Source organism: Suricata suricatta, chromosome 12 (assembly GCF_006229205.1).
Source record: "Suricata suricatta isolate VVHF042 chromosome 12, meerkat_22Aug2017_6uvM2_HiC, whole genome shotgun sequence".
Classification (NCBI taxonomy): domain Eukaryota; kingdom Metazoa; phylum Chordata; class Mammalia; order Carnivora; family Herpestidae; genus Suricata; species Suricata suricatta.
This window is the reverse complement of record NC_043711.1, coordinates 20,437,612-20,462,172: the sequence shown is the minus strand read 5'-3', so window position 1 is coordinate 20,462,172 and position 24,561 is coordinate 20,437,612. Positions and strand designations below refer to the sequence as shown.

General features: G+C 57.0%; 2 protein-coding genes across 9 annotated transcripts in view; one reads left to right on the top strand and one right to left on the bottom strand.

The window, feature by feature from the left end:
* Positions 1-8,889, top strand: BAP1 (BRCA1 associated protein 1). 4 transcript variants are annotated; one of them, XR_003901450.1, is made up of 17 exons: positions 1-232; positions 332-527; positions 1,448-1,580; positions 1,960-2,079; positions 2,543-2,604; positions 2,688-2,830; positions 3,082-3,160; positions 3,617-3,740; positions 4,032-4,179; positions 4,675-4,859; positions 5,340-5,473; positions 6,047-6,525; positions 6,634-6,794; positions 7,056-7,148; positions 7,268-7,340; positions 7,509-7,772; positions 8,507-8,889. XR_003901450.1 is itself a non-coding variant. In XM_029918970.1 (17 exons), exons 1-17 carry the CDS (start codon positions 196-198, stop codon positions 7,640-7,642), a joined length of 2,136 nt encoding a protein of 711 aa, XP_029774830.1. In that variant the 5' UTR covers positions 2-195; the 3' UTR covers positions 7,643-8,889. The 4 variants fall into 4 exon arrangements, 3 of the variants coding, with proteins under 3 accessions (XP_029774828.1, XP_029774830.1, XP_029774829.1); XM_029918970.1 differs by having other exon boundaries at positions 2-232; positions 332-361; positions 473-527; positions 3,671-3,740; positions 7,509-8,889; XM_029918969.1 differs by having other exon boundaries at positions 4-232; positions 332-361; positions 473-527; positions 7,509-8,889.
* Positions 8,890-9,374: 485 nt separating this feature from the next.
* The window catches only part of DNAH1 (dynein axonemal heavy chain 1), a 76,133-nt gene continuing 60,946 nt past the window's right edge, over positions 9,375-24,561 (bottom strand). For all 5 annotated transcript variants that reach the window (XM_029918963.1, XM_029918964.1, XM_029918965.1 and 2 more), the window contains 28 exons: positions 24,321-24,529; positions 24,060-24,231; positions 23,124-23,315; positions 22,481-22,591; positions 21,494-21,679; positions 20,889-21,080; positions 19,551-19,718; positions 19,270-19,461; positions 19,012-19,143; positions 18,380-18,505; positions 17,608-17,727; positions 17,336-17,485; positions 17,037-17,197; positions 16,046-16,271; positions 15,716-15,911; positions 15,246-15,397; positions 14,378-14,574; positions 13,965-14,109; positions 13,588-13,746; positions 13,372-13,503; positions 12,818-12,988; positions 12,552-12,731; positions 12,299-12,475; positions 11,541-11,711; positions 11,253-11,383; positions 10,550-10,901; positions 10,052-10,286; positions 9,375-9,546 (listed from right to left, as the gene is read on the bottom strand). In XM_029918963.1, coding sequence (XP_029774823.1) covers positions 9,425-9,546; positions 10,052-10,286; positions 10,550-10,901; positions 11,253-11,383; positions 11,541-11,711; positions 12,299-12,475; positions 12,552-12,731; positions 12,818-12,988; positions 13,372-13,503; positions 13,588-13,746; positions 13,965-14,109; positions 14,378-14,574; positions 15,246-15,397; positions 15,716-15,911; positions 16,046-16,271; positions 17,037-17,197; positions 17,336-17,485; positions 17,608-17,727; positions 18,380-18,505; positions 19,012-19,143; positions 19,270-19,461; positions 19,551-19,718; positions 20,889-21,080; positions 21,494-21,679; positions 22,481-22,591; positions 23,124-23,315; positions 24,060-24,231; positions 24,321-24,529 — 4,857 coding nt within the window. In that variant the 3' untranslated portion in view covers positions 9,375-9,424. The remainder of the gene's footprint in view (positions 9,547-10,051; positions 10,287-10,549; positions 10,902-11,252; positions 11,384-11,540; positions 11,712-12,298; positions 12,476-12,551; positions 12,732-12,817; positions 12,989-13,371; positions 13,504-13,587; positions 13,747-13,964; positions 14,110-14,377; positions 14,575-15,245; positions 15,398-15,715; positions 15,912-16,045; positions 16,272-17,036; positions 17,198-17,335; positions 17,486-17,607; positions 17,728-18,379; positions 18,506-19,011; positions 19,144-19,269; positions 19,462-19,550; positions 19,719-20,888; positions 21,081-21,493; positions 21,680-22,480; positions 22,592-23,123; positions 23,316-24,059; positions 24,232-24,320; positions 24,530-24,561) is intronic.

Here is a 24,561-nt window from a genome sequence, read left to right as displayed (position 1 = left end):
AGGCAGCAAGCCCAGAGGCGGGGCGGAGAACGTCGCGCCGTGGTGACGTAGTGTCGCCGGCGCGGGCGGGTGACGCTAAGGGTCCCGTTGTCTGTGTGTGGGGCTAGGGGCCCCGGGGCGGCGGGGGCTCCCGGCGCGGGCGGCGGTGGGTCGGGAGGGCCTGGACATGGCGCTGAGGGGCCGCCCCGCGGGAAGATGAATAAGGGCTGGCTGGAGCTGGAGAGCGACCCTGGTGAGGAGGGGGTCGGGCGGGCCGGGGGCTGGGGAGGCCGGGTGGGCCTGAAACATGCCTTCCTCACCACCAAACCCCTCCTCTTGTCGCCCCACCCAGGCCTCTTCACCCTCCTGGTGGAAGATTTCGGTAAGAGACTCTCCTATCCGTCGGATCCGGGCTATGGGGGGCCTCAGACCTGTGCCCTTGCTCCACAGCCAGGGTCTGCCTTTCCCTACTTCTTTTCTTCCCTGATCGCAGGTGTCAAAGGGGTGCAGGTGGAAGAGATCTATGACCTTCAGAGCAAATGCCAGGGGTGAGTGGCTCGGTGGCAAGGCCTTCCCTTACAACCTGAGGGCAAGGGAAGGGCTGGGGGATGAGTGCCCCTCAAGGGAGGTAGTATAGGAATCCCAAGTTATAAAATCTCATACATGGACGCACCCCTCTGCTTTGGGTGCCCTCCTGAACAAGCGGATATTTTTGTTTTCTCCCAGTCTTCCTTCAGCACTTCCTTTTGTGTAGTAGTCCCTTACCCCGAGTACAAATCTAACCATCCTTTGGGGTACGGTTCAGCTGCCTTTTCTTGTCTTATAGCAGGAGGCAGCCCCTTTTCTTGACGCAGGTCACACAGTACCTGCTGTAATTTATTAATTGCTGCTTTCACAAGCCTGTGTGCGGCATCTTTAATTCCTTTCTAAAGGTCTTGATTGGTTGGTGTGTGGCATCTGAGAAGGTCCCTCCTGGGTGACCAGCCTCACTCAGGGCCCTTGTCTTGGTGGTCCTACAGAATAGAGGTGTGGAGGGACTACCGTGCATGAACAGAGAGGTCTGTTTTTATCTCCCAGGAAAGAAGGGACTGGTGGGTGTTCCTTTGCTTCCTCGACTGCAGTGGGGCCCAGGCCTTGGGGTCCACAGTGAGAATCAGTGTTTAAATTCCTCCATCAGAGTTTGTCTTCTTGCCTTACCTTCTGTTCCTACCCTGTCCTGGGCCATGGGCTCCAGCTTTTCACCTCTTATCCAGAACCATAGACTTCATGAGGACATAAGGTGTACCTCTGGGGTGTGAGGGTTCAGGGCCACTTTAGGCAGTGTTGGGAGGAAGCCAGGGTAGAGGTGGGATCATGGGAAGGGCACCTGAGTGGTCACACAGTGCATGGGAATAGGAGGGAAAAGAAAGAAGATGCTGATTGCCTTCCCCCACTTGGCTGGTCTAGCTGTGCCCCTTACTTTCCCCAGCCCAGTGTATGGATTCATCTTCCTGTTCAAATGGATCGAAGAGCGCCGATCCCGTCGCAAGGTCTCTACCTTGGTGGATGATACGTCTGTGATTGATGATGATATTGTGAATAACATGTTCTTTGCCCATCAGGTCTGCTCGGCTCTGTGTTCCATCTGGAGGGTGGGATGCTGCTATTGTCTTTGCTTGGGACGTGGGAGTGGGGGAAACAGAAGGACATAGGCAGATATCAGGAGTGGTGGTTATAGAAGTCCCCTGGCAGAAGGAACTCAGCTCTTGTTCATTAAAAAGGGAGTATCTTTAGACCAGAGTGGTGTCTGAGTCCACCCTGTATGTCCTCAGACACCTGGTGGGTATTTAGTTGAATGAACAAAGTTGGGTGGAGCTCAGGGAAGTTGATGAGTTTTGTTATCCAGATATGACTGTCCCCTTCTGGGTCCCCGTTCTTAATGAGTATGGCTGGGGGGGGGGGTGACTGACTCTGTATGAGTGGCCACTCTTGGTTTCACAGCTGATCCCCAACTCTTGTGCCACACATGCCCTGCTGAGCGTGCTCCTGAACTGCAGCAATGTGGACCTGGGGCCCACCCTGAGTCGCATGAAGGATTTCACCAAAGGCTTCAGCCCTGAGGTAAGTTGCAGTGCCTCAGCCTGGGTCATAGCTTGCTGGGCAGATCTGACTCCCAGGCCCAGATCTGACTTACAGCACCCATAATGCTACTGTGTTGCATTTGACACTATGAGGCCATTTCCTTTTCAAGTGACGTACATTTGACCCTTAAATTTTAGGCCCAGTTGTCAGGAAATACTGAAGGAAAAAAGAAACATTCTTTAAGTGACACTATGTTAGGACTTTGTCAGGTCTTTATCAGGCCACGCTGTTCCTCAGTGTCTGCTCATTACCATGTAAGACTAACCCCATGTTTCTGGGGCTCTAGAGTTCTTTTCTGTCCATACTAACCTTTCAGGAGTGTCCTATCTGTGCTTCTTCAGGCTCCTAAAATGCCTCTAGGCCTGTTCTTCTGAGCTTTGCTTCCCACTCAGAGGCCTACCTGAGAAATTGTTTTGATGTCATCTTATTTCCTTCTCTCTAGAGCAAAGGATATGCGATTGGCAATGCCCCAGAGTTGGCCAAGGCACATAATAGTCATGCCAGGTGTGTGGGAACCCTGGGAGCTGATGGGAGCAGGGGTGTGGAAGAGTTGTCTCGTTCTGGGCCCTGAGTGTGTTCTTCCTTAGGCCTGAGCCACGCCACCTCCCTGAGAAGCAGAATGGCCTTAGTGCAGTGCGGACCATGGAGGCCTTCCACTTTGTCAGCTATGTGCCTATCACAGGCCGGCTTTTTGAGCTGGATGGGCTGAAGGTCTACCCCATTGACCATGGTAGGCACTCTGGGCTCGGGGCCCATTTTCTGCTTACCTTCTAGGGAGCTAGGGCTTAGGGTCCTCAGGTGTTGGGACCCAGTGGCAGGGGGCTGGGTGTTGAGGACATCTGTCTCTGGCTGGATGGCACCGTGAACTGCCTGACTTCCCCAGACTCCCTGGCTCAGCTGCTCTCCATCTTCCTTCCCACTCCTGGCCTGCCCAAACTCAGGGCTCCCCACATGCTGACTCCTCATCTTGGTCTTCCCTAGGGCCCTGGGGGGAGGATGAGGAGTGGACAGACAAGGCCCGGCGGGTCATCATGGAGCGTATCGGCCTCGCCACCGCAGGGTAAGGGCTCTGTGCTTGCCCTACCCTCTGGAGCTGTGCCCCCATTGGGAGGGACACAGAAAAGGGAAGGCAGAGAGAGGCCAGATGACTCGTGCAATGCCACATGATGAGTCCGGCCAGGTCAAGCTTAGATCTTGGGCTTCTACCTCCTTGCCCTATTTCTCACCCAGGCTGCTTATGGCCTGCTTTGGGACAGGCTGGGGAGGGGCAGGCCTTGTGGAGCCCTACGTGGTCCAGATGTCCTGGCTCACTTCCTGACAGGCCCCTCACACAGCTCATTGGAAGGGCCCAGCTCAGGTGCCTGGTGTGCATTGCTAGTTCCTGCCCGCCTGTTGGGGTGGGGCCTGTACCTGTGGCTGTAGTTGTGACTTCAGGGAGCCCTGCCAGATTGTTTGCCTCAACCTGATGGTGAAGCTGGGTTGGGAGCTGCTCTCACGGCTGCGGCTGTGACTGCAGGGAGCCCTACCATGACATCCGCTTCAACCTGATGGCGGTGGTGCCCGACCGCAGGATCAAGTATGAGGCCAGGCTGCATGTGCTAAAGGTGAACCGTCAGACAGTACTGGAGGCCCTGCAGCAGGTGGGTACCCCTCCTGCCACCCCTCTAACCCCCACTGGGGTATGTGTCTCTGGTTCCCAGATCACCCGTTATTGTGGGTCTTTTGAGCTTCAAGTGACCATTCCTTTCCTTTGCCTTCCTTGTGGGAAAGCTGGGACTTGGGGTGGGAAGGGAGAATAGCTTCTAAAAGGAGGTTTGGGTTTGGCTGTTGTATTTCCTTGTGAGTAAATAGGGAGAGCCAAGGCCCTTTGCTGTCCAAGAGAGCAGCTGGGGTCTGCCCTCACTCCTCTGAGCCTTGGGTTCTGTTTTTAGCTGATTAGGGTGACACAGCCAGAGCTGATTCAGACCCACAAGTCTCAAGAGCCACAGCTGCCTGAGGAGTCCAAACCAGCCAGCAGCAAGTCTCCCCTGGCGCTGGAGGCAAGCAGGGCCCCAGCAGCCTCCGAGGGCACTCACACAGGTACCAGGGACCTCCGTTGACCTCAGAGCAACCCCATCATAGCTTGAGCTGGGAGGGCAAGCAGAGCAAGTCTTTTTGTATGGAGGCACTTGGGCAGTGGTTCAGAGGCTCCTACGGGAGGCATGAAGCTCGATGCTTACAGCCTTCTCTCTTTGGAACACGGAGGGAGAGCAGTCCTTCCCTAAAGAAAGGCACCCATAAAGGGCTGACACTACCACAACCCCTGAGCCTTCTCTATAGTAGATATTCCCTTTTTGGTTTTCTGAAGAGGCTTTTTTTTCTGCCTCCCTCCTTTTTCCCATCTTGTACTTCTCCTGTTACTGTGGGCCCATGACCTAGAGCTTGTGGACTCTCATCTCACCAGCTAGCTCCCCTCTTCTCTGGCAAGGAGAGAGGAGGCAGTGCTCTGTCACAACACCGGGGAGATGGGGGGCTGGGGACAGGTTCTCTTGAGGATCTGGCTGAAGGTCCTGCCTGTGCTCCTTGCCCTCTCAGATGGTGTGGAGGACGTGGCTGGTTCATGCGCCCAAGCCCCAAGCCACAGCCCTCCTAGCAAACCCAAGCTGGTGGTGAAGCCTCCAGGGAGCAGCCTCAACGGGGTTCCTCCCAACCCCACTCCCATTGTTCAGCGGCTACCAGCCTTTCTGGACAATCACAACTATGCCAAGTCCCCCATGCAGGTGAGCTGGGAGCACCCTTGCAGGAGCCCCTCCTGGATTCTCTTGAGAGGCTGCAACAGCAGTTTCCTCACATGATTCCTTGGTGTTCACCCTCTACCTAGGCCTAGGTGGCCAAATTTCTCTGCTACCCAGAAGCCCCCGTAGGGCCTTAGAGAAGCAGAGAGAACTCTGACCTTCAATCCTCACACAGCAGTGGGGCAAAATGTTTGGGGCAGGTTCCTTGGTACTACTCAATGAGTTAGGTTTTACTGGCAAAATAAAGGTATGTGTTTTAGAGAGCTCTGTTTGTCTTAGAAGGCTTATATAGGCAGGTCGTGTGGGTGGGCTGCAGCCTCCCCACGAATCAGGGGTAGCTCTAGAGCACCTGGGCTTCAGTAGACTTGACCTGGAGAGCCGTGTTGGCTTTCTTTCTGGCTGTGAGTGCCATGCCCAGCTTGGGCTAGCTGGCCCCTGCTCATGACTGCCCTGGCTCTGCCCCAGGAGGAGGAAGACCTGGCAGCAGGTGTGGGCCGCAGCCGAGCTCCAGTCCGCCCGCCCCAGCAGTACTCGGATGATGAGGACGACTACGAGGACGACGAGGACGACGATGTGCAGAACACCAACTCTGCCATCAGGTCAGCCTCAGCTCTGTAAGGCTTCAGATTCTCAGTGCAGTAGATCCTATTCTTGAATGTTCCAGCCCACATCTGAGTTTGCCCTTTAGCAGATAGCACTGAGCACCTGCTGAATGCAGCATCCTGTGAGAGGCTGGCTTGCAGGGGTGGACTCCAGGTCCCAGGTCCCTGGTCCCCAGGACTCCAGAAGGACTTGGGGAAGTGCTAAAGACATTTAACCAGACAACAAGGCTTGTCCTGTTGGGAGGTGGCCGTTCAGCTAGGCCTCGAGGGTTTGGATGGAGCAGGGATGAAGGAGATGGGGCAGGGAGCGTTGTCTGTCAGAAGACACAGCATTAGCAAAAAGCCAGAGTGAGGCAGCTGGAATAGAGGTGTCCTTTGAGGACACATGGCTGTGGCTGTTGGAGGTTAGGGTGCCCGGCTTGGCATGGCCAGGCCAGGCTGCAGGACCAAGTGTGAGGAGCTGCAGTGCTGGCCCCTGGAGGCCAGGATGTGTTCAGGGCCATTCTGGGCACTTCTGGGTGGGGTCACCTGGCCCCTTCCCTTGGTTCACCTCTCCTTGGGCCCCCCCAGGTACAAGCGAAAGGGGCCAGGGAAGCCAGGACCACTGAGCAGCTCTGGGGACGGGCAGCTGTCGGTGCTGCAGCCCAACACCATCAATGTCTTGGCTGAAAAGCTCAAGGAGTCCCAGAAAGACCTCTCAATTCCTCTGTCCATCAAGACCAGCAGCGGAGCCGCAAGCCCAGCCGTGGCGGTTCCCACACACCCGCAGCCCTCGCCTACCCCCAGCAACGAGAGCACGGACACAGCTTCTGAGATCGGCAGTGCTTTCAACTCGCCTTTGCGGTCGCCCATTCGCTCGGCCAACCCGACGCGGCCCTCCAGCCCTGTTACCTCCCACATCTCCAAGGTGCTCTTTGGAGAGGATGACAGTCTGCTGCGTGTTGACTGCATCCGCTACAATCGCGCTGTACGAGACCTGGGTCCTGTCATCAGCACAGGCCTGCTGCATCTCGCTGAGGACGGTGTGCTGAGTCCCTTGGCACTGACAGGTGGGCCTGGGACTGCCTCACTGACCACTTGGCCAGAGGAGGGATGTGGCCAGGTGACCACTAAGTGTCCTGCACTTTGATGGGTCTTCTCGTGCCTTCTCTTCCCAGAGTGTGGAAAAGGTTCCTCACCCTGCAGCAGACCAAGCCAAAGCAGCCAGGGCTCTAGCAGCCCGGAACAGAAGGAGGTAGTGGAATCTGCAGACGGCAGAGAGAAGCCTGGGTTGACCAGGCCCGGTGAGCCCATGATCGGGGAGAAGTACTCACCCAAGGTGAGTCCCTCTGCAGCTTTCTCTTCTGATCTTGTCAGCGGGGAGGGGCCAGGGTACTGCTGCCCAGGGGCTGGGGTCTTGGTTGTAGTTCTGGTGTGAGGATGAAGCCAGGTGCCAGGAAGCCTGTCTGGTTGGGAAGCGGCAGGGGCCTTGGTGGGCTCTGTGGACTCTGGCTGCTCATCCTTGCCTCCAGCTGCCTCCTGGTGGGGGATTGGATGCTGGCTAGCACCCCCTCAGGATCGCACTGTGGGGTTTTGGCAGGAGCTGCTTGCACTACTAAAGTGTGTGGAAGCAGAGATCGCAAACTATGAGGCCTGCCTCAAGGAGGAAGTGGAGAAGAGGAAGAAATTCAAGGTGGGTTGTCTCCAGCTGCTGGTCTTCCTCCGAGGTCTTCCCAGAGCTGTGACCCCAAGGTCAACTGATGGCTGCTCCGGGGAGATGGGCTGCAGTGTCCTCATCCTTCTATCCCACAGATTGACGACCAGAGAAGGACCCACAACTACGATGAGTTCATCTGTACTTTCATCTCCATGCTGGCCCAAGAAGGTGAGGGGTCTCACTACATGCCCTGCTGGTGGCCATGTCCCTCAGGCCTCTCTTGGGGCTTGAATGACTGTGGGGCCCGGGAGCACTGTGAAGAGCCTCAGTTCTTGCCCTGAGTCAGTGGCTGTTGGGCATCCGGCCACCTGTTTAAGGGCCTCTGCCTCTTTGCAGGCATGCTGGCCAACCTGGTGGAACAGAACATCTCAGTGCGGCGGCGCCAAGGGGTCAGCATCGGCCGGCTCCACAAGCAGCGGAAGCCTGACCGGCGGAAACGCTCACGCCCTTACAAGGCCAAGCGCCAGTGAGGACTGCCAGCCTATACTCTGCAGCCCGCTCTTGCCGCATGGGCCTCACAAGGGCCCCTTTCCTGCCCCATTCCCCTCTTCCCAGTATTACTGAATAGTTCCAGCCAGAGAGCCCAGACCCCAGGAATGGGTAGGCTGGATTCCCCACATTATGTCCCCGGGCCTGGCAGGGCGGGCAGTCCCACGGTGCTCTGGAAGCAGCGGCCGGAGCTGGGGCACAGTGAGGTGCGGCAGCTTCCTCCACAGCCGGCTGTGGAGTGGCGGGACCTGGCCTTTCTGCCTCGGCAGCAGAGTATATATTTTACCTACAGAGACGTCTATTTTTCTGGGCTCTAACTCATCTTGCCACCACTGTGTTGACATAGCCAGCTTTCTGACTGCGTTCTTTCCAACAGTTGTCATCCTGGTGGGCCCAGGTCCCTGCGTCATGCCGGGGTCATGCCTGTAGGGTCACAGCCGGAGGCCTGGGGTAGGGGGGCTTTGGGCCCTGTTGCTCTAGCCCCAGCCCCCAGTTGTCCCTGTTGGGAGGAAGCTAGGTCTACTCTTCCTTCCTCCTGGGAGAGCTCCAAACTCAGGAACCCAGCCGCTGGGCTGGATTGGGAGTGGGGGTGTCCTAGTTGGGGTGGGCAAGAGGCCTGCTGGGGTCCCCTGGCCTGAGTAGAGAGAAGTGTTTGAGCTGTTTCGTGGCCTGGAAACTCCTTTCCTGGCTATAGATGGGCTTGTCAAGACTGCTTTCTGCAGCAGGGCTCTGGGGCACTTTGCCTTCAGTGTTGTAGCCCTGGCGATGGGCTCTGTCCCTGGAGCCTGGGGTTCAGAGCAGCCTCTGCCCAGCCCCTCAGTATTACCATGTTTCCCTCCTCCTAGGGATAGCAGAGACTGGGCTGCTTCTAGGAAGCTGACCCCACTCGGCTGTCCCTGCCACGCCAGCTTCCTCAGCCTCTGCAAGGCACTCAGGGTGGGGGACAACAGGACTGAGACAACCAGTTGGAGCTCAGTGTTTCCAGAGAGCCCAATGCCAAGGGGCAATGGGCCCAGCACTATCTCAAGCTGGGCCCCAAACAGCCCCATGATCTCTGCCAGATGGCTTTGAAGGTGATCTAAGCAGGCCCCTTATCTGTACATAGTGACTGGGGCAGGGGATGGCTGGCCAGTATAGCAGCTGCCTTTCTGTGCTGAGCACAGCCTGACTCCTCTGGCCCCTGTAAATATTGGATCAGTGAATGAATAAAACTCTCCCAAGAAATGAACTCTCCTGTGGTTGCTGGCCAAAGATTTATAGACTAGACTGTGGTGGGAGTAAGGACCTGGGCCCAAAGCCCTGAGACCAGAGAGTGAGAAGTATGCATTTTCAGGGCCTAGATTGTTGGAACCCCAGACGCAGGATTTAGGATCTGAGCTAAAAAGGGGCTTCTTGGGGGCTGCAGAACCTGAAGAGATGTGTGCAAGGTACACTTTGGGAAGAGAGAGCCATGGCTTTCATCCAGTTCTGATGGCCTTGCAACTTAAACAGAGGCCGGGGCTCTGGGTTGAGGCAAGTCCCTGGAGGGGGCCCCTGGAGGGCTCTGCTCTACCCTTGTTGCATTCAGACAGGTCCAGCAGGTCAAGGCTGTGCCTCTGTCACTCCCGTTGCTAAGCACTTCCAGTCTTGAGGCTGCCTCAACCCCTTACTCTCACCGTTTTCCCTAGCAGTCATCCTGCAGAAGAGCACTGATCTAAGCAGCTGAGGCTCAGCTGGACTGCTTAGAAAACAACTTTAATGACTCAGACTCTTCTGTCTTGAGTCTAGTAGTCCAGGGCACAGATGAGGGCTACCCCACGCTTTATCCAGTGTCGCTGGGGCTGGCCGGAGGGGATCTCCACAGCAATGATGTAGTTGGTGGAATGGCCTGTGGTTGATAGTGTTCCTAGAACAGGCAAGAAGTGGGGAGGGTTAAATTGTCTGCCATAAGAGCAGGAACAGGGTAAAGGCAAGGGACTCAGCAGACTGAGCTGGGGACAAGCAGGGGCTCTGACCGAAGAGAAAATCTGGTAAATGGATCTGGTCAAGGCTTAGGCCTATCCAGGGTTATTGCACTGACCAGTGAGGACAGTGATGGGAGAGTTGATGCCACTGCTCTTTTCCCTCTTGGACCCAGCCCTGACTCCAGCTCTCCACCAAGCCCTAATTACCCCCCTGAGACTTCATTGGCAGGCGGGGGCTCCCAGAACCCACTGGGTCTGGTGAGGGAGGCAAGAGGTCTGGTCAGGGGCTACTTCCCACAGACGAAGCCCAAGCTCTGAGCATCCCCCTGCCTGCTAGTGGTCCAGTTCTGTCCTGGACCAGTCACTGCCAGGAGTGCTGACTGGCCTCTGTGGCCCAATTGTGGTCTCCCACCTGTGGAGTAGGCTCCCCATCCCCTGGGCCCGTACCTGCTCGGGTCAACGTCTTGTAGATGGGGCACAGGTAGAAGTCCTGGTCCTGGATCTTGCGGTTGGGCGTAGGCAGGAGCCAGATGACAGCCATTTCTGTGTATAGCTCCTTGGGCCGAGATTCAGCCAGCTGGAAGGCCTCAGGGTCCCAGCGGGCCCCTTCCAGAAACAGTCCATGGATGTAGCACCCCTTTTGGGGCCTTTTCTTGAGCTCTGACACTGACTGGTGCATTACCTGTGGTGGGTATACAGATGTGCCCCCATATGCATGAACACTTGGAACCTGGGTTAGGATTTGGGTCAGGAGGCAGTTTGTGCTGCCTGCCCACCCATCACCTACCACTGACCTGGGGATTTCCATGGGGCTCATGGCCTCATCTGACTTGGCTCTCCCTGTCCCCGAAACTCTATTTGGGGCTCCTGATTGACAGCCAGCTGTGGCCTTGGCACCCTTCCTGCCTGGGCCATACCCTGGCCTGACCCCAGCTGTGTGCAAACCTTGAAATCAAATGAGATGGTGTCGATGGAGATAACAGACTTGCGGGCAAAGTTCTGCAGCGTTCCTGTCAGGAAGGCCTGGGGGAAGAAGAAGCCACTGATCCAGAAGACAGCTGGGATGCCCTCTTGGATCCAGGACTGCAGGAAGTTCAGACGCTGCATCAGGTCCATGACCCATGAGGACAGTGGCTTGAGCGAGGGGTAGGCCTTAGCTTTCCAGAGCTCAGGCACAGTGTTGTTGTACAGGCTGGTAGCCATCAGCTCCAGCTGTGAGGACATCACCACCAGCCCCTTGAGTGCCTTGAGCAGGTCTTGCAGCGTCTGTGTGATCACCTGCAGCAGCCGGTTGTACCTATAGGACCAGTGGCAAGGAAGCAGACAGTGGTCTGGGGCCATGTAGCAGGATCTGAAATTCCCCAGTTGTAAGCCGTAGACTGACAAACAGTGGCAGAACATGGGGGCTACGAGCATAGAGCTGGGTTGGGCAGCCTGGATACTGATCTTAGCTCTGGTTCTTACCAAATGTGTAACCTTAGGTTACTTAAAACCCTTTTGGGCCTTGGTTTACTCATCTGTAAAGTGGGAATGATACAATGTGGACTTCTAGCACTTGGCATGGCACCTGGCTCATAGTAGCTATGCTGTCATTTCTCTACAGCCCCGTGGCATCATAACCCAGGATTGGGAGTGGCAGGGGGATTACCGAATGACCTCCTGTACTAGCACTGTGTTCATGGACTCCTCGTACAGCACTGGGTACTTGGCCATTACCAACTGCAAGTTGATGGGCTCGGGAGACTGGAGCAGAATATTGTTGGCCACGTCTTCCACTATCTGTGGGGGCAAAGGGACACAGGGAATGAGGGCCAGCCCCTTAATTCTTGCAGGATTCCATATGCACGGAGTCCCTTCCCACAGGGGAGCAGGCAGGAAAGTGGGTGGGAGACTGGCCCTGCCCAACCCATAGCCCCTTTCCCCTGCTGCCACCTACCTCCTCCCGGCCCTGGCCACCCATGGAGGACGATTTGGGTTGCAGCTGGATGATGGCACCAAGCAGGGCATAGGTCTCATTCTGGGCGAAGGTGATGTTGGCATTGTCATGCAGGCCAAAGATCTCAGGCATGTCATTGAGAGGGAGGCCCTTGATGTAGGAGAGGTAGCCCTGGAGGGGGGGAGAGCCGCTGCTGCAGTAGGTGGAGAGCGCTCCAGTAGAGCACAGCTCCCACCTGTCTCCCCTAGTTGTAATCCTTATGCATCTCCCTCTCCTTGGGGCCGCATGGCTTCTGAGGCACTGTGTGGATGGCCTTTGCTTCCCTTCCAGCCCTCTTCTTGCTGCCGTCCTGCTCCCTGCTCCTTCATATGGCTGCTCAAATCAGTCATGCCTCCCTCCTTACAATGATGACCTGCACTCTGAATACCCAGCCCAGTCCTGGCCAGCTCCTCACACCTCTTAGCTGAAGCATTTCCTCTGGGAGCCCTCCCTGACTGCAGAACCTGGGTCAGGCTATGACCTTGGAGGAGCTGCCCCTGCCTCCACTGAGTGAGTACACTCAGGCAGTGGCTGAGAAGCCAGAGTTCACCTCTCCCCACTCAGCCTGAGCTCCAGGGGGCAGGGACTGGGTCCACCCCCGCCTCAACTGTGCTCTCTTTGTGGGGTGGAATTATCCATGAAAAGGAGCTGCTGCCCAGGTTCATGGCACCCCAGAAGCCCAGCCTGGCAGGCCGCCCAGCCCCTGGGGGTGTGCTCACATTGAGGTCGTAGGTAGGCTGGATCTGGTGGTAGATGCCCGAGGCGCTGTAGCTGTGCTCGTGGAACAGCACAGGGGGGCTGTAGTAGTCTTCCAGGATGTTCATGATGCAGCGACGGTCCCAGTCATCGGTGACACGGCCCCCATAGTTGATCTCCCCGGCCGTGTACTTGAGGACCTACAGGGTGGGTGGGTGAGGGTCCCCACAAGCGCCCAGCACCACCCTCTCTGGCCCCAGCCTGGCCCCAGCCCACCTTGTATGGGATGTCATCATACTCGTCCAGGAACATCTTGAGTTGGCTGATACAGATGCGCAGGTCCCCATCTGTGAACTCATAGGGGATGTTGAAGCCCAGGGGCCCAAATTTGCGGCGCTCCAGCACGTTCCCGTGGAACAGGCACAGAGACAGCAGCAGGGATTTGAACTCCATCACCTGCGAGAGGTGGTGGGGGCAGGGAAGTGAGCGGCGGGGCTGGGGCTGGGGGCACATGGGGTGGGCACGCACCCAGTGCCCTTCACCTTGTGGCAGGAGTTGAGGAAGTCATCGCTGAGGCTGCTGTAGGACTTGAGCAGGTTGGCCTTCACACCGCGTGGTGGCTCAATGGTCATCTTGGAGCCATTCTGCAGGATGGACACTGGGAACTTGTTGCTGGGCAGGCTGGTGAGCCACAGGCGGAAGTCCCGGTGCACCTGGTGGCCACACTCCACATGAGCATGGAGACTGCACCACACCAGGTTCCCTCCCACCAGGAACCCTGGGCCACCTGCAATCTGACCAGATGGCTCAGACCACTGATTAAGAATATGGGCTTTGGTAAGTCCCAGGATCATCAGTCCTGGGTGAACTTGGGCAAGTCACTTCACCAGTGGTGACAGTAATTAGGGGAGTCACTTAGAAGATGAATCTAGCTGAGGCCTGTTTCGTATGTCACTTTCTGAGTGCTCACTGTGTGCCCAGCTGGGAGGCGTGCTCTGTGGGACTATCTCATTAAGCCTTGTCAGTCTAGACGGACGTGTTAGTCGCACTTTCAGCAAAGGAGGCCTTTGGCCCTGTGGGAGGCAGGGCAGCGCACCTTATCAGGATTGATGTGCTCGATGAGGTGTTCCAGGGATGGCATCCAGCTCGGTGCCAGGTGGCAGTTCTGAAAGAAGACCCACTTGCCCCTCTCTATGGAGCTGCGCATCATGGCTTCTGCCCGAGGGCCCTGTTGGGGCAGAAATGCTGAGCGGTGCCCTCACCACCAACTGGTCCAATCCCCAGGGCCCCACTCCTGCTCCCCCACCCTGACCTGGCCCTGGCCCAGAGAAATGGCAGAGAGCTTTTTGGAGAACTTCATCTCTTCAGCAAACTTGTAGAGGTCAGCAGCGGGGTCAGTGCCAGGCGACAGCACAAAGATGAGGGGTGTGGTGGAGCTGGAGTCTTTGAACACCACCGACAGGTTAGCTGTCTGCAAGGCAGGGAGAGATGCTGAGTCACCTGGGGCTGAGGAAGGGCAGGGACCAGGGAAAGGCAGGGGGTCCTGGGGCTTCTAGAGAGCTCTCAGAGAGGCTTCCTGGTGGGGCCTGGAGCGTCCTAGAGTCTTTGGAGGGCACAACTAGGAGTTCCACCCTGACCATGGCTGCAAAATAGCCTGCAGCCCCCTGGGGCCTGGCTGATGGCACTTACCTGGGGCTCAATGAAGCGTGGCTCCAGGTTGGTGGCCACGAAATCCTGCATGGCATTGGTAACCTTGTCCCCACGCAAGCAGCGGAGAACCAGCAGCTTCTGGAACTGGTCCAAGTACTCATCCCAGATGCCAGGCAAGGGCTCCCTACAACAGTGCCATGTCTTCCTGAGAGCTGACCTGTGGGAGGGTGCTGGCCCCAGGGACTCTGCTGGCTGGATGGCTGGGGAGAGTGGAGTGCCTGGAGGGTACATGGCTGGGAGCCATGGGAGCACAGAAGAGATGTGGCCACAGCTGCAGGGCAGCACAGGGTGGCTCCTGAGAGAAAGCTCCTTGCAGGCCTGTTCCTGGGGTCTCGCGCCTCCATGTGCTCCCCTCCACCACCACCGCCGCCATTCCCTGGTGCACAGCTCACCGGTGGGGCTCGGGACTGTCAAAGATGGCCTGGAATTCTGAGAGGTGATTCGTGAAGTCATGGGCGAAGTCTGAGAAGGCTGGCAGGTTTGAGAGTGCCAGGATATCTCGCCAGGCCCGGTCTGACAGCCAATCAGGTGCCGGATTCTCAGTCATGACGTGGATGGAACCTCCAGAGAGGAGGTAACGCCACTCACTCTGGCAGGGGACAGGGGGAGACTAGTGCCCAGGCCCTGTGACTGGCCTTCGGCACCCCACCCAGCAATGCTTCCCGTACCACCCCTCAGGCAGAGAAATGGAGTTCTCCCTAGGGGTGGTAGTCGGACAGGTCTGGACTAGCAACCTCACTCTACATTTTCCTGGCTGTGTCCTTAGGCAAAGGATGTAACCTCTCTGAGCTTTAGTTTCCTAACTTTGGGAGGTAGGAAGAATTAGAATTCTAGCTGCTCCACAAAGGGTAATGTGGGGTTAAGTGAGAGTGTGTCCATCAGCCTGGCACCTGGCACACAGTGAGGGCTCAAGCTGGAGAGGCTGTAGCACTCACAATCTCAGCCGTGATTTCCAGCACACCGTGGGGCTCGGGAGCGTGTAAGCCGGGAAGCTCATGACAGTCCCTGCTCACCTGCACACCCATGGCTCTGAGCAGGCTGTGCTCACAGAGCAGCCTGGGCCATGATGAACCTAGGGTCTCCTGGCTGTTGAAAGCAAGGAGCTGTTTCCTGAGGCCTCTGCCCCCTTGCTCTTGCTGTGCCCATATGCCTGGACTTCCTTTTCCTTTTGCCCTGTTCTCCAGACCCTGCCATAGGCTCCCTCCTCAGGCCACCTGTCCTGAGTCACCGGCCCACCCAGTTCCCTCTCTACTCATGTACCTGATCGATCTTGGCCTCATTCATCATGATGCGGGCACATAGCAGGAAGGCAAACATCAGCTTGTGCTTCTCAAAGAGGCTGCGGCAGACATTGCTGTAGAGGCTGTAGGTCAGGTGGCGGTTGATGTTGGCAATACGCTTCTTCAGGTTGTCTGCAGGGCAGGGAGGTGAGGGCGAGTGCATGGGGAGAGGTGAGGGAAGCAAGAGCCTGGGGGTGCAGCCCAGCCCAGCCAGTCTGCCCCGCAGCCAGAGGGATGGTGTGGTCCATGGAATTCCCAGTAGAGGGGCTCTGAGGAGGAGGGTTGGGAGGGGTGTGCGTATTGTTATGTCTGATATGAGTATGTGCAAGTGAACCTGGATATGTGTTTACATGGATATGCCCAGTGTGGAGATGTGCCCAAGTGTGTCACATCTGTGCCAGGGTGGGAGCCTGATATTTGTGTCACCATGTGCATGCGTGCCAGGGCTACCTGCCCTCTCCGAGTTGGCAATGCCTGAGAGGAAGATGTTGAGAAACCACTCCAAGGAGTACTGGTACATGGGGTCCACATTGGCCAGGTCAGACACACAGAAGAAAAGGATCTGGGTGCGGATGGCCACAGGTATGTACTCCATGCGCGTGAGGTCGATGTCCTTCTCGGTCTGCTCTGCGATCCTTACTTTGGCCTGGAGGTGCAGCCGGGGAGTGGTGGTCAGGCCCAGCTAGACTGGCAAAGAGCGGCGGGCAGAGGTGGCTGGGGACGGGGCCGGGCCTCGGGCCAGAGGCAGGAGTTGGCAGGCAGGGGCAGGCAGTTGCTGACCTGGATCTCAGCAGCCTTCATTTTGGAAGCTTCCAGCACTTTGATGAGCTCCATGTCATCCACAGGGTTGCCTTCAGAGGAGCTGAGTCTGTACAGAATCTGGTCTTCAATGTCCTTCAGCTCCTGGCGCATCTTGGCATTGCTGACAATCAGCTGGTTCTTAGCTTCCTCCAGGTCTGGCCTCTCCTCAGCCACTACCTGGCCTAGTAGCTGGTCCTCCAGACCACTGCCAGGGGGCAGGGGCCATCATGTTGGCAACACCTGGTAGGCCCCAGAGGGCCAGGCTTGAGCCTGCTCACCTATCTACCTGTGGCCCCAGGGCTCCAAAAGCCAGCATCCCTGCCAGGGCCAGCCTGGGAGGCCTAGCCTCTGTCTCAGGCCGCAGGGCCAAGGCAGAGCCTGTCTGCAGAGTGACCAGTTCTCAGTGAGACCCTGGGTGGCAACCTGGGATCCTAGTAGGGGTCTTTGACAAACTTCCTCAGCAGGAGGGGGATGTGTGACTGGTAGGGATTGGCCTAAAGGGCGTTTTCACCACCATGTCTGTGGAGAGGTTCATAGTGGCCACTGACATGGAGGCCCGAGCATGGAGCCTGCCTGTGGGTTCTGTGTGGGTGGCCAGCAAAAACCATAGTGCCTGGGCTCATGGCAGCAAGGCAGGAAACAGGGCTTGGGTGCAGGCAGCCAGAGTATGCCTGACTCACTCCAGCACAGCTCTGGGGTGAGTGCACAAGGGGCTGGCAAGGGCTGAGCTGCAGGGGAAGGGTACCTGGACACTGATGAAGGAGGCTGAGGGGTCCTGACTGGGTGGGGGTTCTTAGCAGGAAGTCATGGCAAGTAAGGGGAGCTTGTGGAGGTGCTAGGAAGGCCTGGAATGCCAGAGTGGGAAAAACCCACTGGAGCTTCTGGGAGAGACCCACCGAGTCTCAGACTGTGGGTGGGAGCAGGGCAGCCAGGCAGAGCTGGTGCTCTGGGTCCAGGGTTGGGGGCTTACCTGGGCGACAGAGTGAAGTTGATGAGAGTGAGTTTAGTGGAGATCTCAGGCGTGTAGTGTGGGTTGGGCAGCTTGGTGGTAATATACATCCTGAAGTCCTCGTGGTAGGGGATCACCGTGTCCCCCAGCTTCAGCACTGTGTTCCCCTGCTGCTTGTATGTCTACAGTGGTGGGATGGGCAAGCACCATGGTCAGCGCTCCACCTGTGAGGCAGGGAAGAGGCTGCCCCCTCTCCTGTCCAGGCTGCCCCCTCTCCTGTCCAGGCTGCCCCCACTTCCCTGACGCCGCTGCAGGCCCACCTGCTTGAGCAGCACAGGCTCCAGAGCCGGGTCCAGCTCCTCACCCACGTTCTCCAGAAGGCAGGGCTTGCCAAAGCGGATGGCATTCTCCATGCTGCGCAGGAAGTCTCGGTCACTCAGCTTGAATACGTCCAGCCCATTGTCCTTCTCCTGTGGGCACAGGGGGCTGGTGGGGCTGTGGGGGCTGAGAGCCAGGCTGAACCCCTGCCACTGCCCCTGCACCTGCTATGCCCAGCTGTGTGGGGGCGGTGGCACCACGTAGGTGGGCTCACCATGTTCTTGATCCATTTGTTGGCCTGGCTCTGAGGGTCAATGAAGTGAGTCCAGCGCTGGGAGTACTGGTTGATGACTCCGTTCTCTACTGACAGTGTGTCGTTGGGGAGACCAGCGATCTGTGGGGCACCAGGGGCCAGTCTGGATCAGGGCTTTCATATAAGCAGGGTCAGCTGGGGCACCAGCTACTCCCAGCTTTGTGCTTGGCTTTCTCTTCCTTCTCCTTATTACATCCTCTTGGAGGTGGGGACAGGCGATAGTGTGCACAGGCATCAGCCCACAGGACCCCATACTCTCTCCTTCTTCTAGGCTGGCTCCCAACACCCTCCTTTCTCTAGGCCTCTCTGCCTTCTGCCTACTGAGTCCTCATTCAGTCAGACCTTCTCCCCAGAGCCCACAGGCCATCGGTATCCTGGCCTATGCTCACCCTTGGCCTCTGCCCATAGCCTCTTGGGTTTCTCCCTGGGCCAACTTTACTTGTCCTTCTGGGTCAAGCTCAGATCTCACTTCTTTGGGGAAAATTTCTTAAACTCACTGAGAGTGCTGCTCCCCAACCCCAGCCCACTCTTACAAGCACCCTTTGAATTCTCTACCCACAGTTAGCTAGATCTGTGCCACACCATGTTCAGCTTTCTCCTCTCCTATGCACACCCTTTCATTGGGCCCAGGCAGATTCAGGGAGACATTTCCTGAGCACTCCCAGGAAAGAGGGTGGGAGGGAAGCAGGAGGCTCCTGGCCAGCCCCATCACACCAGCCCTGTGGGTGGGCACCTGCCATGAGCGGATCTTCACGGGATTTCCCAGTGTTCCGATTAGCGTGGGCTCAGAAGTGTGTGGGACCTTGTGTCTTGTGAGCTGCTTGACCCAGTGGTCGTAGAGCACGGTGCGATACTGGCCCTGGGGAGATGCCACACTCAGGACCATCCCACCACGACACGGGTGATGCCCTCCCATCTCTCTCTGACCTCCAGCGCTCAGCCATTGTACACAGAGGTAGAGCTCAGATGTGAAGCCAGACACCCACACTCAGGTCCCACTGGGTGACTTCCTTGGCCTCCATAAAACTCAGCCCCTCTTCCGTGAGACCGGGGCAGTGACAAAAACGCCCACCTGTCAGGGAGGTTGGGAGGGTTGAAAGAGATGCACCCAGCAGGCGGGGAAGTGTAGGCTCCTTTTTCCCACTAGAAAACCAGCCCTGCCAGGGCAGGGTTCTGGCTGTTTCCTGCACTGCCCTATCCCCTATGCCTGGAACAGCACCTGGTTCAGACGGGGCACCTGAAGAGTGCTTGTTGAATGAGTGAAGAAGGAGTGGCCCTCCAGGTTCCCCTTGTGGAGTGAGGCCTCAAGGCGGGGCCTTTTTGGGGAAGTGAGGCTGCCCCAGGCAGGGCCAGAAGGTTCCTTACTGTGAAGGGGCCCAGGTAGGCCACGAAGCCAGCAGCCAGCAGTACGTCACCAGAGATGTTATCAAGCGTATGCTCCAGGTTCTCCACAGTCTCCTGCCAGCGAACTTTCTCGTCGGACAACCCATTGATGAGCTGCAGGGGCAGCCCCAGGGGGCGGGCGGTGGTTGGCCAGGCCCGAGGGCTGGGGAGGGCGCACAGGGCCTGCCCCCCACCCAGGCCGCCCCAGCCCACAGGACCTCCCTACGGGGATGTGAGCACCTTGTCTGCGCGGCCCAGCCGCTGCTCACACTGCTCACACTTCAGTTCCAGATCCTCCTTCTTGGTGACGCATTCCCGGTACTTGGTCTGCATCGTGGCGATGCCATCTTCCACTTCGTGCAGGCGCTGCTTGGCCTCCTCCAGGATCCTCTGTGTCACCTCTAGGTCGTCCTGGGCCTCCCGCAGGGCTTGCTGACGGCAGAGGGCCCAGGGCCAGCTTGTGGCAGGGGCTCTCACGAGGGCTCTTCCTCCCCTGCCCCCAAGCTGTACCCAGCCCTCACCCGCTTGGGCTCCACTGCCTTAGCCACAAAGTGGTACTTGTGCATGGCGCGCACCCACTGGCAAATGGAGGTGCAGGCCTTGGACACCTTGGCAATGGCAGATGGCTGGAACTCCTCATTGTCAATGTATGGCTGGATGGCTTTTATTACTGCCTCCCCAATGTTGTCCTAGGGGAGGGGAATTGTCGGCATCAGGGGGTGCTTTGCAGGGAGGAAGGGATGGTGGCCCTAAGGAGCACCTTGTTCCTGCTTTGAGTCCCATGCCCCATGTAGGCTTCAGCACAGGTGTCTTCTTTGGGAATAAACATGGCTCAGAAAGGCTGGTCGGAAGGGGAACTTCTATGTTCCAGGGTTTCAGACAATACAATCAGAGACCTTGTCCTCAAGAAACACACAGCCTTGAGGTCTGGTAATATGCAAGCCCCATTTAAAACTCACTTAGCAACAAGGGCTATTTTCTGACAGGTGAGATGAGTGAGTGATTCTGATGCCCAACCAGGTGCATGTTCAGGGTATTAATCCTCACCCTGAGAGCTCACCACACCCCCAGGGTTCTTGTCCCACCCTGGGAGAGTCCAACCTGTAGTTCAGGATGAGCCCAGGAATCTGCATGGTTCATGAGCTCCCAGGGCTCAGAGCCTGGGACCAGGGGAGACGAGCACTGACTGTGAGCACTCCTGATTTTGGCTTAATTAGGCCTGTAGGGACCCTGGTTTCTAGACTGATGGAAGAGGAGGAGGAAGGATGGGGAAGTCTATAGGGGTCTAGTTGCCTATGGGCCATTGTCTCCACCTTCTCAGTGCAGCCTGGAGTGTCTGGGGCCTGATACTGACACATGGTGGGGTGAGGGGTGGCCCGTGTGCACAGGGAGCTGCCCCCTACCCAATTGCTGGGCTGAAGAGGGTCCCCCCAGAGGGTGGTGGGCTCCAGGCTGATCTAACCATGAAGCCACCTCCCGAAAGAGAATATAGGCATGGACACTAAGGGTCCCAGATAGACAGCAGACAGAGAAACCCAGAGGCAGACAGGAGAAGCTAAGCCTCAGCTGAGGCTGAGGGAAAGGCAATGGTTGCACAGACAGTGAAGGTCTTAGGCCAAGGCCATTGGGGTCTCAGGGAGAACAGGGCACAAGAGGGTATCTCCGGGCTACAGAGCTTTGGAATAACCATGGGTGACTCTTTTGGGGACGGGAGCCTGCCTGTCACCCCTGTTGCCACAGGGCTGTGTATGATGCAGGCAGAGGGAGACAGGACAGAGAATCCTATGCTGTGGAGGTGCTGGCTCCTCACCTTGCTTCTCTGCCTTACCCATTGGCCAGCCTGCACCTGGCATGCTCACCTTGTCGAACCTGAAGAGGCTATCAAGGAAGCGGCCAGGGTCTTGCAGTAGCCCCTTGCCAGGCTCCCAGTAGTCATCCACCTTGGAGCCAGGCTTCTCTCCAGGCACTTTCTTGGGCTTGATGCCCTTCATGATGCACACAGCCTCTATGACCAGTTTCACGCCTGGGGGTGGCCGCTGCATGGCCCGCACCTGTGGGTTAAGCCAAGTGTGGAGGAGATCCATCAATGCCTGGCCGGGACAGGGACCACTGTTAGACAAGGTGAACCCCACCAACCCGGTTCCTACCATCTTGGCAAAGTGTGCTCTGAGATATCCCCTGAGGTCTGCCTCAGCCTGTGGTTCCTGCTGCTCCCCCATATACCCAGGCTTGACCATGAGGTCCTAGAGGCCAATTTCTTAGGACTCAAAGCCCTCCCCATGTACTGGCCCAGGGTCTGGGGGCTGGCACAAGGAGGTAAGGGCAGGCAGCTGGGTTTGAGCCCTAGTTCTGCTCATACCTCCCAGCACATGTCCCCCAAGGGATGTGGAGAGAGGGGGCCTGGGGCCCAGAGATGCTGGGCTGGATGCCAGGGGATGATTTCCAGGGCTTCCTGGCCACCCACCTCAGTCACATCATTCTTGTTGAGGTTGCGCAGGCTGGCCAGGGCTGCATCCAGGGCAGGCAAGGCCTCATCCAGGTCCTTCTGAGCATCATCAGCAATAGCTTGTGCCTTCCTGGCCTTCTCATTGGCCTTGATCTCCTCTGCTTGCACTGAATTTCGGGTCTCCTGGGCAATGGCTGTGTCTACCTGGAGACCAAAGGCAGGGAGGGCCCAGCTGGTGGCATGCCGGGCACAGGTGTGTCCCCTCCCCTTTCTCCTCCCTGCACACCTCAGTCTCCCCAGGCAGAGGGAAATGAGGCCTGGGATACCCCATTCTCCAAGGGACCTCTCAGCTATGATAGGCCATGGTACTCTGGGAATGTAAGAAGCCCATTCTGAGTGTTCACAGTCAGCCTGGATTGGAGCCCTGAGATTTACGTGCTTGAGTACAACTGCTCCCCCTCCCAGGGAAGGACCCCCTAAGCCCTCAGAGCACCGCCATGCAAGACAGAGAAACCTGCCCCATCCCCCATCATGGTCATTCCATCTGCTGGCAAACATTTTCAAAACACTGACATTGCAGAGCAGGATGTGACTGCTTCTACCAGAAAGCTGTCATAATGAACATATGAATCTAAAATGTTGGCTGGGAGCATCTAAAATTTGGGGAACTCATGAAGACTCAGAGGGTCTCAGAGGGAGACTCAGGCAGATTCTGCACAGCTGCCTGTGATGGCCTGCCACTCAGTCTGTGTTGTGATCATCGTGGTTTGGGCTGCCTGTCTTGCTCTTCACCACATCCCTACCCCAGGCACTGCCCAGCATAGAATAGGTTCCAAGCAAACACTCATTGAATAAACCAATGACTACTGACTGAGGAAGACAAGCACTGAGAGTCTAAGCAACCTGCAGGGTCAGGCAGCTGGTGCTCTCGTGGTTGCATGGGGACACAGAACATCCTCAGAAATGCTTAGACATCAGGGAAGATAGCCAAGGAGCACCCTTGACCTTGATCTGCTCCATGGTGAGCATGGTGTCCTTGGCAGCCTCTTCCAGCAGGGGGCGCATCATCTCCAGCTCCTCCTGCATCTTGGCCACATCTTCTGAGGTGCGCAGCAGCTGGGGGATGGGGGGTGGGTAGAGAAGAAATCAGGTGTGACAGGGCCCAGGAAGAGAGCCAGGGGGGTGCCTGTGTGGCTGAGTTGGTTGAGGATCTGACTCTTGATCTCAGTTCAGGTCTTGAATTCGGGATCTTGTGTTCAAGCCCCCTGCTGGGCTCAGTGCTAGGCTTGAAGCCTACTTTAAAAAAAAAAAAAAAAGACAAAAGAGAGAGAGAGTTGGGCCTGGAGGGGTCTTGGGAGAGGTTCCTGCAGGGCCACAGGCCCTCATTCATGAGTGAGAGGCTGTAGCTCATTGCCTCATGAACCCTGGAGCTGTGGGGTACCCCAAAGCTGTGGGATAACTTCTTCAGCCTTGCCCTTGGCCAACAACTTCTGTTCATTTGTTCATTTGGTAAGGGAGGAAGCCACCCATTTCAACACTGCAGGCTGCTGATTGAGAGGGTGAGCTGGGCCCCCTGGGCCAGGGCTAAACCAGATCAGGCAGAACCATGGGCTGCTAGCAGGGCCCACAAAGCCCCGCCCTGGCCCACCTTGTCAAGGCCACTCTTCATACGGTTCTTAGCAGTTTTCAGCTCCTGTTTCTTCTGCCCAATTAGGATGGAGAAAATATTAAGCAGCTCCAGGTAGCTCTTGGGGGTCACATAGTTGTGGCGGGCCAGCTCGGCCAGGTACTCGACACACTTCTTGGCCACTGACTGGTGGATATACACGCAAACCTGAATCTGTGGGGTGGGAAACCACTGATGCCAGCAGCAAAGACAGGGCACCGGGGTGCCCTCGAAGCCACTGCAGCCTGGTTCCAAGGAAGGAGCCACATGTAGGAACCTCAATGCCTCTCACACTCACTGTGTCCTATGATCCTCATAACCTCTGGGGTCAAGGTCACCTGTTCTGCAGATGAAAATCCCATGACCCAGAGAAGTCAAGGGGCTTGTTTAAGTTCACACAACTGTCAAGGGCAGAGCTGTCTTTGAATGTGGACTCAGGTATCTCCCAGATCTTGCCCTTGTCACAGCTCCCAAGACCTGCCTCTCCCTGAGAATCCTAAGGTTGGACCCCCCCCCTACCTTGGAGGCTGGGTCTGGGGAAACAGAGGTCCCAAGGCCACAGCACAGCTGGACAAGGGAATGGGCTCACTCTAGCTCCTGGTCCCCAGGTGACCATCACTCTCTCAGTTTGGACCAGACAAATCTGGCCACCCATCTGTGGTCTTTTGTTGTGTCAGGGGGCTATGTGAAGAAAGGTGCCACAAAGTCCTCAAGGAACAAAAGAACCAGTGACTGTGAAGTATGTGTCCAATCTCCTATGTCACTGCAACAGCCTTGTGACACCCCCATTATACAGATGAGCAAATAGGCTCAGTACAGGTAACTTACCTGCCCAAATACCCATCAGCGTGAGGCCTGCGTGAGAGTCCCAAACCTAAACAGTCCCCACGACAGCTTGCTCCTCACCAAGACACCTACCAGTCCTTCAATTACTTCAGAGGTGGCTTCCAGTTCTGGGATCTCGTTCAGGGATGTGGCGGCCACAGACTCCAGGGCCTCAGCTGGCCATTCATTAAACCAGTCAATGGTACAGCAGTTGACCAGAGAGGGGAACTGCCTCAGGCGGGCTCGGAAGACCTCTCCAATGGGGCTGGGGGCCAGGAGTCCAAATGAAATGCTGACTTCTGCCCCCAGGAACCCAGGGCCCTCCCCATGGCGGGCTGCGACCACTGCCTGTACCTCATGCACAGCACCATGTGGATATTGCTGCGCACACGCCCAGTGTAGGCAGCCATGAGGTTGGCCTTGGTGGGCTGCAGGCCCTGCTCCTGGATATATGGCCGCATGGTGTTGACAATCTGGTCCTGCTCATCTAAGGAGTAGAGGTTGGGAATGTCACCCGCATTCAGGACATTGTTGATGTCCTCCAGGAAAGACTCGTTCTTGATCTGGGGAGAGATGAGAGTACAAAGGCTAAGCC